Genomic DNA, 16,138 nt, shown 5'->3' on the forward strand with positions numbered 1-16,138 from the left:
TGTTTTTTCATTTTTTGAATTTTATAATTCGTAACAGATTTCTTCGCTCAGACACAAGAGATTAATCTTTGCAGGATTTATTAAGCAAGTATTTCTTAAATGCGTTTGAAACAGAATACAAATTACAATTTTAGATAACAGCCAGATCTTCTTTTAAGTCTCGTATTATTATTATTATTATTATTATTATTATTATTATTATTATTATTATTATTATAAGTAGTGACGTTAACAAAGTTTCAACTTTAAAAAATATATATACTGGACTTATTTTGAAAGTCGTGGCCGGAAGTGATTATTACAGCTTTATTCCGAGTGGCTTGACAGAAATACATGTTAGACCAGCATCCGTTAATCTGCTGAGAATCGTACTTACAGCGCTACAACGAAGGAGATGACGGCGGCGCGTTAACGCGGGGGAGATGGAGGACAGTCTGGTGTCGGAGGAGGAGGACGTGTGTGAGTATGGACGCCCGGGACCGGATCCCAGCTGTGCGCCTCGGCAGCGAGCTGTCATCCGCCAGCAGCAGCCAGGAGCGTTATCAAGGCGCAGTATGGAGGCTGTAGCCCGGTGGGGGTTTACACCACGAGACCCCTATGCGTTTTCTCTTTTCAATGTGAATATAGATGGGGACATGGTTGTTCATCATCTTGAAGTAAAGACGACTTGTTGTTGTTATTGTTATAATTTTTCGGTGAATTACCAGGAAACGTCGTTGAGATGTTCAGCCTGTCCATGAACACATAGTGGAGCATTTTGTTAAGTCGCCCACTGGACTTCTTTTTTTTTTTTTTTAGGGTTTTCCAACAAAAACACAGACCAAAGACACACAAAAAAACAGACAACAACAGCAAAAAAAAAAAAAAGGACTGGACTTCTTTTTCTTATAATCAGGAGCTTGTAGTAGCCTTCATCTTTAGGCTAATAAATCCTTCTGTATCCATTTGTCCAGTGCTTCTTCATGCTACTATGTGTACAGGGTTAACACCATGAGATCTTAGTGTTGCTGCTTTGTGCTGTCCTTCATCCCTGACAGTGCTGGGGTTAGAAAAGGAGTTCCACGATGCTGCGAAGAGGAACGACCCAGAGAGGATGCAGGACCTGATCAGGAAGGGCGTGAACGTCAAGGCCAAAAACAAAGTAGGGCTTACTGAGGGACAAACGTGGACGCTATGGTGGGGGCGCACCAGTCACTGCTTTTTAAATGCACAGTTCTCACACACAGCAAGAGAAGCAGAGGTGAACCCAATAAGGTCATGCAAGGCTGCACACACATACACATGGGATGCAGACACATGCCTAACAGAAAGTGAGGCATGTTCATGTATGTTTTGCTATGTCTGACCCAGGTGGCAACCTCTGGTTCTGTAAAGTGAAGCCAACACCCAAGAGCCTTAAAGTTGCATTCTCTCTGCTGGTCATTAGGGGGCGAGCAGAGAGAAGGCATGCAAAAAGAAGTCTGATTGCATCAAAGTCTATGATAAAATTATCCTACTTCTTTCATGATTTATTATCTCAGTAAACATTGTAAATGTGAGTTTATGGTCTCGATGTCTAGTTTCAAGTCTTCTTCAATCCAGCATGATATTAATTTAGTAGATTATGGTCTATTTAGAGTCAAACAGACCTGGTTGCAAAATGATGGTGAATGTCTTCCAAATGACAGCTTCCAAACCATAGTCCACAAACCAAGGGGGGCTGTCACTTTGACGAAGTCCACTTCTTATACATGTTCTAATGATCTAACCACCATTTGTGTTACAAACTCGAGCCAAAGTGTTATTGATCAGCTGCCGATTAGTGCAATCTCCTCGTTGAATAGTCACTTAGAGACTGTCGCTGTGCGTAGCACTCGGTCACGTATCTGTCCGTCTCTCTGCACAGGCCGAGCGTAAAGCGCTGCACTGGGCAGCGGGAGCTGGGAACGAACAGGCCCTGCGTCTCCTACTGGACCACGACACTGACGTGGACGAGAGGGACGGTGTACGTACACGTGTTGGTAGTGAGATCCCAATGAACTGATTCATTCATTCAGTCATATTAGATCAAACAAGGCCAGTATGGAGCAAACTGCTGGACATACTTGAACTGTCAGAGCTTCACTGTTCACTTCTAAACGTTTGTCTGAATGTTTGTCTACAGTTTGGTATGAACGCTCTGCTTCTTGCTTCCTGGTTCGGTCACCTGAAAGTCCTGCAGATCCTGGTGTCCTGTGGGGCAAAGCTCAACTGTGAGAACAAAGTAAGAACTGCTTCATTTCATCATCAAAAGATCAGATCCTTGTCTGACTGATATATCTCTCTCTCTCTGTGTGTGTGTGTGTGTTAGGATGGTCTGAGAATGCTGCACTGTGCTGCCCAGCGAGGCCACATCAGAGTACTGGAGTTCATCATGGAGGACCTGGAAGACATCAGTCTCGACACAGTTGACAAGGTGACTCTTTGCTTGGCACTAATTTACACTTAAAAATAGATGAACAGATGGTGAGAAAAGATCTGTCTTTTTTTTCTGTCACATAAGTCCTATATCCTCCCTTTCCTTCCACATCTTTACTTTGACAAACGTTTTTCGGTTTGATATCAGAATATCAGAAATATGCCAATAAATGAGACTGAATGGAAGATGAGCTGTCAGGTAAACGCTGAATATGAACCGGCATCTCTTGTGTGTGACCTGCTGATGTCTCTCCCACCAGTCAGGGAAGACAGCACTTCACCTGGCAGCTGAACATGGACGCTCTGAGGTGGTGGAGTTTCTGATCGGAATGGGCTGCACACATGGTTTGAAAGACAAGGTAGTGACACACGCACACACACACACACATTCAGCTAATAAGCAGACACAATAGGCTGTTGTACATGACGAAAAGGAAATAGCTACAATTTAATACTTAAATATTTGATTAGTTGGGCTGCTATAACCACACCTCGGCCAAGCGGATGAAATTCATCCATCATTCCAGAATTTAAACAAGAAAACAAATAGCGTGAAACAGGATGTGTTCTGACTGTAAATCTTGTGCAGACTGAGTGGGGATGTAGTCCATGTAGTGCCACAGTTGGTGGGTATCTGTGTCCCACAGGAGCGTTCCATCACAGTTACAGCCTTCACACTCTGAGTCCATTTTTTTTTGGCCCAAATCATTGCTTGTTAAAAAAATACATATCAATAACGTTGTGTCAGTAACGCTACGTCCCGTCAAAAAGCGTTTCCAGAGTTGTTTGACCGCTCAGAGCCACCGCAGAGCTACAAACATCCAATATGTCTACAGATGAGCTCTGTACGCCAAACAGTCTGAAGATGATGAAGATGCAGAGATGAAGGACGGAGTGTAAACAAACAATGTATGGAAAAGTTTGCAGTAATTACATCTCCATAGCCACCGATACTAATCAGCAGGGGAAACTCTCCTTGTTCTTGACAAAGTGAATTGCTGGATTTGTTTCGTATTCTGAATTTTTCACAACTAATAGGATTTTTAGTGGATGATGGATCAAAAAAACATGCGAAAAAACGGACTCAGTGTGCATAGGCCTTTAGTTAGAGTCATATTTATATTGAACTCTTTTTTTTTTTGGTCATATTTTAACTTTTTAAGGTGACATGAAAGAAATTCAACTGACAATTGCGCAAGTCAGTCTATGTGTTAATTTATGTCTATATACCTAATTGAGCTATTCAGACAGCACTGCAGCAGTCTCCATGGCGACACATATAGACAGATGCTCCGTGGTGCTGAGCTCTGCGGTGGGCAGCTTCATCCACACTGGGCTCGACATCACGGAGCTCGCCACACTGTTGCTCTCAGAGCTGTGCAACTCCCAGAATAAATTAAAGAGCCTGCTTGAAAGCAGACAAATGAGAATTAAAAATATTCTGATACAACTTTACAGAGACCACCAATCAAATTATTTAGATGAATATCAGCTAATTGGCAACAACTATCAGCTGATCGCAGGCTGCATCTGCACCATTAACCAGATCAAAATGTGGCATTCAACTTCAGCAAAGTCAACAGAAAATAAAATAAAAAACATGTGCAAGCCTTCAAAATGGAAAGCCCATTGAGCCAGTCGAGCGCATCTTGTATGTCACATCAATTCAAATCAAATAAAAACCAAACTGGCATCCCTACTATAAACTATCAGCTCTTTTAAGGCAACAAAAGATGGCAACACTGAGTTTCCATCTTTCTGAGCTCAGCTGCCTGTTATAAAGACGACCTCTAGTGGTGTGCGCTGTGCATTACAACACATTGCATCAATACAGCATCATAAACAGTGCAGCGTCTGTAAGACGTTATTGAAAAATAAATACTGTGGTATACCATAATACCACTCAAGCCTACAGGATGCATATATAGTGTGTGTTAGCAAGTTATGTAAAGGTTGGTCTTAAAAGGTTTGGCATTATTGATTTATGTGACAATTTCAACCCCAGCCAACACCCTGACCAGACTGGTGTTTAATGAAACTGTTCACTCCTACACTTTGGGTCAAGACCACAACAGCAGGAAGGTGTTAACAGCTCCTCTTGACATATTTTGGTGGATATTTTGATTGTAGAGGAAGTTGTCTCAGAATTGGCTTCTGGCTCTTATGTGCTGTTATGTCTGGACGACAGGAAGAGAACACAGCCATGCATCTAGCAGCCAAGTGTGGGCACACCGAGGTCCTGCAGAAGGTGGTGGAGACGGGAGTGGATGTCGATGATAGAAATACAGTGAGTGGACTGCACTGGGCTGCACACTTCAAGGCCCAATTTTTGTTTCTTACTTAAAAGGACTGTGGTGTGTAATGGGCAGCCTTTCGACATTTTTCCATGTTCATTTTAATTGTACAGAAGCATTTTTTTTCCAGTTGTACTCAACATGTTTTCTTCCACTATCGAATACATACATTTTTGTCTTGGTGGAGAAATAAAATGCAGGTCAAAATCTACCTTCAGAGAAAATAGTCAAACCAAAATGTTTCACCTAAAGAAGGCAAGAATACAATGGGTGTTTTAGGAGTGTAATCCCCTGTGGGACTAAAATTAGCAGTAACAGGTTAGACTCTTTTAAAAACCTGTTGTAAACATACAACCTTAATAGAGATGACTTTAGTAAAGACATTAAGCCCTGTGTATCTCTTTAAAAAAAGTTGCTCTAATATCCTTAGAGGACAAAAATATCTGGGTCAAAAAACTGCCATTAAAATTTTATATTAACACTAACCATTCCACTTTCACCGAGTTAGATCTTCTGACTAACATCTGTCCTGAACATAACTACTAAATATTCATTCATGTTCAGAATGTTCATCCTTTAAATACCAGTTTGTTTACATGATGACACTGATTTTTTATGAAAAGATCATCTAACCTAAATGCTTGGGTGGATTTTTTCACAGTCTGTCTTAATTAAATAATTTGCATTGAATTTGATGCATTTTTTTTCAACAACAACCAAAAAAAACTCCCAATTGGTACCTTGTAGGGCAAAGTGTCTCCTTCCTAAAACATGAGAAATTAAATCGCTACTTCTGATGAAAAATAGCAAAACTACACTTTTGCAGCCAGGGCTCTAGATTGAAAGCCTGATATAAAATAATTAATTCATCATTTATACCCTGTTGTTTTCAGGAGGGTCTTACAGCGTTGCACCTGGCAGCTGATGGGGGTCACTATGAATGTGTCAAACTGCTGCTGGATACCGGCTGCAATGCCAACGCACAAACTAACGTACGGTTTGTTCATCCAATGTCACATATCATATGCAACAAACGATATTAGAAGAAAAAAAAAATTCAATCTTACGGCACTCTCAAGACCCCAAGTTTAAATTATTGTTTTCTTCTGTCTCCAGAAGAATATGAATGCTCTCCATTACGTGGCTCAGCGTGGCTTTGACAGAGAAGCCAGTTTGCTGCTGGAGGTGGGAATCAACAGAGATGCTGTAGACAATGTAAGTCAAGCTGCAACCTTGCTGCACACTGAGGGGCCCGGAGCAAATCAAGCAGGATAATTAACCTCCCGTGGTAATGTTATTAGCACATTTTGGAAGAAAGTACTGCATGCTGCTACCTCCTTCCCCTCCTCCCACACATATGACTGAGAAACAGTAGATGGATCATGGACGACCTTATGAGACACGCATTCATAGTATTTCAGTGGATGGCCATGGACAGCAAGACATATTTTAGAAAGCGGAAACAAAGAAAGAAAAGCAAAGAAGAAGAAAAAACAGTGTGTTCATCATGTGAGTTGGGTGAAACTAATGTACCCTTAAACATACCGATTGAGACAGCAGTAGACCAGCAACTCCCCAGGTCTTCGAGGGAGTTGGAGTCTGGTGTCTTTGAAGACATCATAGTAATACAGTGGCTCCAGACAGCAAGCTGGAGCAGTTAAAATATTCTAAATACAGCGTACAGTAAAACTGTTTTTTATTTTTTTGGCGTCTAAAATATATATTTCTGCAGCCTCCGTCCACATCAGTACACTGCTTTGCTCCAGAGCTGGTTCTCCTGTCTGTTTCTCCAACTCCATCTACTGTACACCGACTATTTATAAGGATCTCATACAATTCCACTTCAACAATCAATAATTCAGAAGTTCCCAAAACATTCAAACTGGATTTAAATGTATGAATTTAGATGAATAACTATTTGCCTCTGTAGACTGAAACAAAATGATTATCAGGCATTTCAAATGGGCCTCCAGATCTGAAAACTGTCTGCCATCGAACTCAAGGAAATGTTAGCATTTGAGTCCAACATCTCCAAATCAAAGTGTTTAGTTATAAGGTCTGCTTCTCAAATCTCCACATGACTGAAGAATTATTTGTACATCTGAAACTAAAAAGCCCCGATACATCTGAAAGTACGTTCAGCATAAACAGGAACACATTTTAGTAGGTAAAACAACAGAGAGCATCACATTAGATTTACTCACTAACTTGCTAACGTACTTTTATTATCAGGACCATTAACGTGTCACATGTTCTCCTCGTTGTTTGTGTTTGTTACAGCAACACAACACAGCGCTCCACCTAGCCGTGTTCAACAACCACGCGGAGGTTTTACGGCTGCTTATAGATGCCGACTGCGACCTGGACATCACTGACAGTGTGAGTCCAAACCTCGACAGCAGGTGGCGCTGCAGGGCCCTCGCCTCCATTGTAATCCATCTAAGAATGCGTATTGCACAATGGTGACAGTGCTGTGCAATAATCCGGTTTCTCTCCGGTGGTTCACAGAGACAGCAGACTGCTTTGCACATCGCAGCAGAGCATGGCGTGCAGGACATGGCCGAGATGATGCTGATCTCTGGCGTTAACCTCAATCTGACCGACAAGGTACCACACAGCACACAATACAGCTCCCTGCTTTCCTCTCATTAACAGACGTTGTCCTCTTTGTGTGCAACGGTGGAAGAAGTCAGATAATTTACTTTGGAAGCCAGGACAGTATTTTCAGGACCCTAGATTTTTGCAACAGCGCCACCTAGTGAAGGGATAACCGAGCACCGTATTTCATGGTCATCATGGATGCCAATCAGCCCTACAAACAATCACCTGTTAGCTTGTGATAGCTTGCTGCTAAACAAATTAGCCTTCATGTTATTTTTTTTAATTCACTAATGGCACGATAAAACGATTTTGGCAAGCCCGCTCATCCGGCGGATTTTCGCTGCTCCCAGACCTGCAAAAGGTCCCTGGCTGGATTGAATGTTTACCTTTCACGACTATAATAATGAATTCTCGCAGTTAATTTATTAAACTTCAAAGATGATAAAGGCATATAAATATGATCTGTGTCTGAAAGCTCCATTATCAGCAGTATATTAGCCTATCTTCAGTTTAAATACTCATTGAATACTCATTATTTGACCATTTTATTCAATTTAAATAGTAATAGATAATTAAACTGTATATGCCTGTTTACTCTGCAATATGTGGTAGTATATTGTGAACAGCAAGTGTCTTTATTTTCTCAGTGTTTTGTAATGTTGGAAGTCAGTTATGATATCCTTCAACACCACATGTACTGTAATTACTACATGTACTAAATATAGTGTAGCTTTTATGAAGTGATTTAAGAAGCCTGCTAGACATGGCATGTTATGTAAAACAATAAGTATTAAACAACCATTTACACTGAAGATTTTAAGAGTTGAAATGTGTTCTGGAAACTGCAGCTTCCTCATTGTGGTCATCCATGTTGCTCGGTGGCATGGATACAAAAACACAAACAAACTAGAGTCCTGAAACTTCAGCTTCCTCTATTACAGGAACACAATATTGCCAGATACCATTTTATATGCACATGTGCTAGTTTCCTGGTTTCCTCTAGCTGCTGTATGATGGAGCGCTGCAGTGTTTTATGCAATGCATCAAAATCAATGCTGTTACTCATCACTGACATATCAAGAAAACAAAAATCATTGGCTTTATGCAAAACATTTTTTTTACAAATGCGTCATAGTGAATATTGTTGCTAATCACTGACATATCCCAGACTGACCAAAGTATTTAGTATACAGAAGATTATAAAATGTTTGTTTTTTTTAGTAAAAGTGGAAATATAATCATAATTTAAAAATTTTAAGGACGTTTTCTTAACTTAAACATTTTTGTATTCTAAGGATATCAGATTTTTTTAAAGTAAACAATACAATGTATTAACTTCTTATACTGTACTGTAATTTATATTCCTTTGATATTCTTTTTTCTTTTATTTATGATTTTTTATTTCATTTCATTGGCTTGTTTTATGTTTTTTCTCCAATGCTTTAAATGTTTTATGTAAAGCAAATAGTTGCTTTGCCTTAAAGGGATCGACAAGCGTTAGGTAAAAGTACAGAAGTATAATCAGCAAAATATACTTTAAATCAAAAGTAAATGTAATCATGCAGAAAAAATTGCTCTCCGTGTCATAATAGCATCACCTTTTCTATTATTACTGATGCATTAACTTTAAGCAGCGTTTCATTTTGAGTTTGAGTAAGCTTTAAGTGTCAATATACTTAATATACTTACTACTTGCATAGTAGCATAAAATGGAAATACTTAAGTAAAGTGTGAGTAGCCCAAATGTTTAACTTTAATATAGTACTTGAGTAATTGTACTTAAATTCCATTAAAACAATTAAATGATGGGGAAAAAATGAAATTATTTATTGATAATGAAAATAATTATACACTACAGTAATGCTAGCCATAATTATGCTAGTAATAAATGAAAAAGAAACATTGCCTGATGTTTGTAAACTTCAAAAAAGGTCAACCTCATAACAGGACGTGCCGTGGAGGGCAAACTACTTTTTTCTTATCATGTTATATATCATAGTAGTGTACATGTACGAGTACGAGTGTAGAGTCAGGATGGGAGAATGAATGGATATTTGACTAAAGTGATGTATGGATATACAGAACAGCTGTATTATAATGGTTGACCTTTGTTTTTTTTTATCTTATTCTTTTTATTCTAATGTTGAATTGGTTATATTTACCTGCTAATACTGTTGTATTTATGTATCTAGCAGACTAAAGACAACCTATTCACTGCGTCGTACTGACTTATAATCCTCTCAGCAGGGGAAAACGTGTCTGGAGGTGGCAGCCAGAGGAAACCATGTCATCCTGGTCGACATGATCATCAAAGCGGATCGTTTCTACAAATGGGAAAAAGTGAGTTTATCCTGATAACTTCTGAAATCTGCAGCTGCTGGTTTCTCTTCTACAGATGGATTTGTTTGATGTTTTATTTTGGTTTAACTAGTCATCGTATGTAGAACACTGCTATAAGGTGAGGTCTTTGATTTATTTTTGTAATTTGCATTTTAAGGATCGCATTCTGAGTTTCAAATGAAAATGGAGGGATGTGCAGCTCGCTGTTCAGTTGGAAATTCACCACGATCAACTTCATTTTTTTTTGCGCAATCTGCAGTAAGATCCTATATCGTCCCATCCCATCCTACATTCCATTGTGATGTTTAAGTTTGTCGCTGAATGTGTCCTGATTCCTCTGTTGCCTTCACTGCTGTGGGATTCGTGCTTTGACAAAGCAACTATATGGGTTTGTTGTTGTCATGGAGTTGTTGACACTGTTGTATCTATCCTTGAGGCAACCTTTTGACCTTCGATGGACATTTCACTTGCACTTTATTTTCGCTTGATCTCAATAAGTGGAGAAACTTCACTAGTTTTTAACAAAATGTTTTTAATAACTATTCATCCGAGTTGTATGGTCTGTTCAAGAGATTTTAGGACATAGAATTCGGTTTTAATCATTGAGGTTAAATCATGGTGGTACGCTATAGGTTTTGTACCGGTGAAGCTTGGAAGCAGCCGGTCGATCCAGAGTTTTTAGTACTGCTACTGCTGCCATCTTGGCCATCTGCAAGAGAGTTGCTGCTTTTGATGGTTATTTCATGTTTTGTGTTGACGTCAGATGCTTTGCGAATGTATACCTATATGAACACTTTGTATGAAAAACTTCAGGATCAGATGGGCAGTGTGCAGGACTCGTGGCTGGGGAGACCTCTTAGCTTCAAGCAGGACCACCAGCCAGAGACACAGCACCTCCGGTCTGTCCTGTGGAGGCTGGCCACCAAGCACCTTTGCCGCGGGGAGTGGAAGATCCTGGCACAACACTGGGACTTCAGCGACGCACATGTACGAGCTCTAGAACAACAGTGGACTGGTGAGCTATGCTGACCTCTTGAAAATGGTTTTAAACCCAACTTAGATAGAGAAACGCGTTAAAACAACTCAAACTGGCTCCAGCAGGGAGATATGTTTGTATACATTACATTGGAACATAATATATATTGCAAAATGAAAACTACAGTCTGTCCCAGTTGACAGTCCATCTTCATTCACGCCTCAGATCATTAATGAGAAATACTGGATTAGTCATGAAAAAGACAATCATGGGAGTTTTCCTTTATATCAAGCAAGCGTGACGTGTTTGACTTCATTTGCCAGCATCACACTTGTGATGTGACTATTCTGCACACATCGCAGTGTTGATGCCAAAACAACATACCGTGCTGGCCTGGTGGAAGCCATTCTCACGTCTGGATACAGGTGGAGCTGCAATCTAATTCTCGTAACAAGTGAAAAACATAACCATATTCCCCAGATTTTGACCTTTACTCTTAATGATAAACCATGTCCTCACCTAAACAGATATTATTTTTATATGTATATTGATGAAAAAACATTTTAACATGCAGTTTACAGAAAGTAAGGATCATGATTTTTTAAATATTCATAACATTTTAAAACATCAAATAGTTGACTTTTAATCTTGTCTTGAAGCTTTTTCAGATAATGATCGAATAGTTCATTATTATTATTATATAAGCTACAGCAGTTTCCAGGCTAGGTACACTCAGGGACATTGTTAGATGGTTAGAGTTGTTTTACAATGGCACCTTGCACCTCAACTAGGACTTTACAAACATATTGATTTGTATTATAATTCTGAATTGAACCTCTAGGTATGAAAAGCTTCAAAGAGCATGGCCACCGGATGCTGTTAATCTGGCTCCATGGAGTCGTTATGGCGGGGGAGAACCCCATTAAAGGCCTCTACGAGGGGCTGGTGGCGATCTCACGGACAGACTTGGCGGGTGAGTCCATCACCATGTCAGTGTGATTATGGGATGGTGTTGTAGCTGTGATTGTCGTTAAACCAAATAACATCGGTCCTAATCAGTTTCCGACAAAATGTACCAGCTTTTGGTGCCAAATTCGGAACATTACAGTAGTTTGGTCATTGTCTTATATGTGAAGAAAACATGACATACATTCACCTGCAAGCAACATCTGAAAACGTTTCAACATGTATAGTTTCCCCTGTATTCATGCAGTGCTGCTCAGATATGCTCTGCTCTCATGTTCCAATGAGTGTGGTGGAGATTCTCACACACACACACACTCACACACACCAGTGAAGATGATGTAGCATTCACACACAGGCTCGGTAGTGAGCAACGGATAGGTAATTGATAAATATTGAAAGAAACTTTAAAGTGTTACATTTGAGAACAGTATCTGGTGGGGTGGTAGCTGATAGATAACTGTTTGATTGGGTCCTTGTCTTTTGATATTAACAGATGTTGGTTTTGCAGTGAACTAATAGTTCTTGTCATTCACAATGACATTAACATCATATCCCCCAATCTGGCAAAAAAATAACAAAAGTGAAAAAAATAAAAATAAATAAAAAATAATTTATAGAAACATAGTTGGTCTACTGATTCGGCTAGCAGGTTTTCATTCACACAAAAGGATCCAAAAAAGGATCGTTGTGGTATCCAATCCAATCAGAATGGGTATTTAAGATGGACTGGGGGGGTCAGGGGAAGGAAAAGATACTGTGAGGGAATGCACATTATTAAGTTGCTGAATAATGTTCTGACTGTTTGTGCTTGTCTGTTTCCTGTATGGTAGTCTATGATGTGGTGGGTGTGGAATGTGAAGGTTCCTGATGTCTCCTTGTTTTTTCTTAATCATCCAGAATGCATCCGGCAGAAGGCAAATGCAGAGACCAGCTCTCCCAAAATGTGCTCTGCAATGTGACGAACACTGTAAGTGCCTTGCGTAGTCAGAACCATCTACACAGTGCTGAGTCAGCGCTACAGACAGGTCTGGCTCCCACACATTATCATTCTATGATGTTTGTGTTTCTTTAAACCAGTCACAATCGTCTCAGGCGTCACCAAGCACATGATGCAGCCACAGAGCACTTGGATAATACAGCGGAAGGGGAGGAGAATGCAGCGTCAAATACGTGGCCAACAGCAGACTTATACACAGTCTACATCCGGTGAGTCAGACTGCTGCGAAGGCGACACAACAACTCCAAGGTTTCACTTCACTCGAGAACTCTAAATGCCCAGAACTGAGCCCACGAAAAGGCTTTGTATCGTGTCATGACCTGTCGTCACACATTAAATATACTGTGATAGTTCGCTGATAATTCATTTTGAGGTTAGGGAAAATGGCAGTTGTAAACCTGTGAAATATGAAAATGAAAATGATGAAAATGAAAATAAGCTTTCAACTGCAAGTTCCTCATACTCGGGGAGGAGGGGGGGTCAGTGACAATCATTTTGAACAAGCAGCTTAGGACCACTGTGTAGAGTTGCTTGATTTTACAACTCTTCTATTGTGTCTCTGACTGTTTTGTCTCTGACACCTTTGATTGTGAAGTACTCTGTATGTGTGCTGTCAGGTGGTGCTATATAGAATCAGCCTTAGCAGGGAGACTGGTGACACCAGCCACACACTGCAGCAGCTCTCACAGACATGAATACACTGTAGACCGCTACAATTGAATCATATAACCACAAAATCACGTGGAAATGTTCAGATAAACGTTACCAGCATCTTTATTCTTCTTGATGTCAAGGTTTAAGCTTTTGTGGCTCCACAGCAGCAATACTTTCTGTCTCCTTGGGGGGGCAGTCTTTGTGGCCTTAAAGGGGAAAAAAAGTGATTTTTATAACTTGAGTGTCATGTTTTGGCCATTATTTGCAGAGAAAACCACAACAACGTAATCACATTAGGACTAGCAACAGGAGCAGATTGGACGTAGTTTATTCCTAGTTTTAACCCAGGTATCTAGAGCACAATTAGGAGAACAGACAGCTCAATATTGGCATGACCGCTCAGATTGTCTGCTAACATCCATTTAATTGTGCTATGCTACGTCTGTCGTCAACCTTCTGTAATTTAAGGCCCCTTCTCATAGTTTTCTGAGGACCACCTTCCCAAATAAGTGAGGAAAAAGCAAAACATGACCAGACACAGGAGATGAGCAGCAACCATGTAGCTAAGTGGATTTACAATGAGTTGTTGATGTTGTGATGGCTTTCTGTTGTGCCTGAAACACAAAATATTATTTTGGCTTCCCCAACACACACACACACACACACACACACACACACACACACACACACACACACACACACACACACACACACACACACACACACACACACTCAAAGTGTGGAGTAACTGTGTAAGTGTCTCTGGGGCTTTAATGGTTTTAACGCCACATTTAACAGGATTTCACCCCATTTAACACAATGTTGTAGGCTCAGCATCACTGTTTGTCATTAAAATTAAAAATCAATATTTTCAGTCATATTTAGGCTACTCACCACATGTAATGGAGCTTTTTTTCGTTTCAAAAACTGTTCCATTTTGTGTCACCAGAGCCATGGAAAAGTTGGCTAACTTTAGCTAAATGGATTAATAGAACCAAAAACAATTTACATTTACATTAGAGTGTGAGTGTCTTAGATCAGTGGTTGTGACTTAAAGGAGTCACAAGATAAATGTGAGATTTTGTAAGACGATTAAAGCAGAACATTCATTGTATCCCACACCAAATTCTAGATATTTTTTCAGATGTTCATCTTCTTTCATTATTTTCTCTTGAATTCCTGGATGATTTTACTCATTAACAGCTGATGGGTCACATGTGGACACAAGTTTTATTTAGAGGGGTCACCAGCTAAAACATGGAAAGCACTGTTAGATAACTGGGTTAAACTGGAGTCAAATGCAAGAAATGGTAATGATAACCAGAAAATAAAAACCAGTTAATTATAAAACTTTTTACTTTGGGACACTCAAAAAGTAGTTTAATGCATTGTGTAAATAAAGTTAATGGTGTTTTACATTTTGCATGAAGTGATTAACTTCACAAGTACTTTGACAAAGTAATGGTCTCTGTTTTGTCATGATCTAACGGTATTGTGCTGGATTTCAACATGAATGCAGCTTTTCGAATGACCGTTCAAGAGGTGAGTTTGTTGAGAGTTTTGTTGTCAAGCAGCTGAGTTTTAAATCACATGTGGGCTATAAATATTAGTTTCACATCTTCTGTACAGACAGTCACCTTTATAAAAGCCTGACTGGTTCACAAACCCCTCGTGAGTAAATGGTTATTGTATTTTAGTCGTTTTTTTCTGCACCAATGTGAATTCCTTTTGTATGATGAATTGTGTTTATGCAACCATGTGACATGTTTGTAAGATCAATAAAACTCCTCTTTGAAAACACATATCCACATACAAATTTTTACCTCCAAATCTGGACCATCATTGACGAACGACAAACAGAAATAGTCTGATAGAAGAAGTCAAATATATACCAAACATATGAAGGTAGCTGGTCCAGTAATTCCAAGGTTGAGGGAAACATGTCATTGGTGTGTACAGTTTGAAGTTCCCTCTTGTACTCTTGTTTGACTGAAGTTGAAATAATTATGAATATCTGTACAACTCTGCGATGTCACCCATAACATAGCTAGGCATGGCTAAATTAATTTGCGATGAGGCTCCTGCTGTGTCCATATCGACCCAACTACTTGGCACCAGTCACTTGTGAATTCCCACCCAGTAGGCTACAGACACATGCACATGGCAGATTATTTGTTTAGAACCAACCAGTACTCCTGTTTAACCGTTAAGACCATTAATTTCCCTCTCCATTCACCAGTTTGATAATAAATAGTAATAATACATTTTATTTGTTGACGCCTGGTTTACTAATCTGATGCGTCGCTTAGGCTGTAAATACAAGATAGAGAAAATAATTAGATTGGAATCACCTCAACAAGCTTTTTTAGTTGTAAAGGCCAAAGTGTGATTGCTGTAAATATTAAAAGTATTATGGGTTCTTTAATATTATTTGTATAGGCCTACCTTGCTCAGTATTTCAGAGATATTGACCGAACTATATTTCCAATTAATATAACAAGGAAAGGTAAAATCAAAGCCTATTGTGGACAGTTTATAAAAGAACAAATGACAAATATAGTCAGTTTAAAATGTAAAAAAAAAAAGTTATATTGTCTACTAAATAAACGGAAATTGTGCTGCCTTCACGTGCTAGTCGGAATACCCATTTCCCACATGTGAAACCGGGGTTACATGACAAGTCGTGTTCTAGTGCTTTGTTGTCTGGGACTGTGGACAATTTAACGTCAGCTAATGTAATAACTGTGTACTCCATGTGCTATGGATAGAACGATACATTCGGGAACTCGGGTATCAAAATTATCTCTGCGTTTAAACTCTAAATGGTAATTTACCGGTGCAGTTCTAGGGTGCGTTCATGTGCAATTCCGTGCC

General features: G+C 39.5%; 1 protein-coding gene across 5 annotated transcripts; it reads left to right on the top strand.

Annotated features, from left to right (window-relative positions):
• Nucleotides 1-356: 356 nt before the first annotated feature.
• ankdd1a (ankyrin repeat and death domain containing 1A) lies at nucleotides 357-13,956 on the top strand. Of its 5 annotated transcripts, XM_084015361.1 has the most exons (16): nucleotides 357-459; nucleotides 1,038-1,141; nucleotides 1,886-1,984; nucleotides 2,144-2,242; nucleotides 2,330-2,434; nucleotides 2,697-2,795; nucleotides 4,625-4,723; nucleotides 5,624-5,722; nucleotides 5,847-5,945; nucleotides 7,011-7,109; nucleotides 7,239-7,337; nucleotides 9,576-9,671; nucleotides 10,485-10,686; nucleotides 11,489-11,620; nucleotides 12,511-12,580; nucleotides 12,691-13,956. In XM_084015361.1, exons 1-15 carry the CDS (start codon nucleotides 423-425, stop codon nucleotides 12,570-12,572), a joined length of 1,530 nt encoding a protein of 509 aa, XP_083871487.1. In that variant the 5' UTR covers nucleotides 357-422; the 3' UTR covers nucleotides 12,573-12,580; nucleotides 12,691-13,956. The 5 variants fall into 5 exon arrangements, with proteins under 5 accessions (XP_083871487.1, XP_083871486.1, XP_083871489.1 ...); XM_084015360.1 differs by having other exon boundaries at nucleotides 12,511-13,956; XM_084015363.1 differs by having other exon boundaries at nucleotides 9,579-9,671; nucleotides 12,511-13,956.
• The last annotated feature ends 2,182 nt before the right edge of the window (nucleotides 13,957-16,138 follow it).

The sequence above is a fragment of the Eutrigla gurnardus genome, assembly GCF_963514095.1.
Source record: "Eutrigla gurnardus genome assembly, chromosome: 1".
NCBI classification, from domain to species: Eukaryota; Metazoa; Chordata; class Actinopteri; order Perciformes; family Triglidae; genus Eutrigla; species Eutrigla gurnardus.

Excerpts from the sequence above, each read along its gene's own strand:
- ankdd1a (XM_084015360.1), top strand. The coding sequence starts at position 423 with ATGGAGGACAGTCTGGTGTCGGAGGAGGAGGACGTGT. Across the intron at positions 460-1,037 it reads GTCGGAGGAGGAGGACGTGT|TGCTGGGGTTAGAAAAGGAG; the intron begins GTGAGTATGGAC and ends CATCCCTGACAG. Across the intron at positions 1,142-1,885 it reads ACGTCAAGGCCAAAAACAAA|GCCGAGCGTAAAGCGCTGCA; the intron begins GTAGGGCTTACT and ends CTCTCTGCACAG.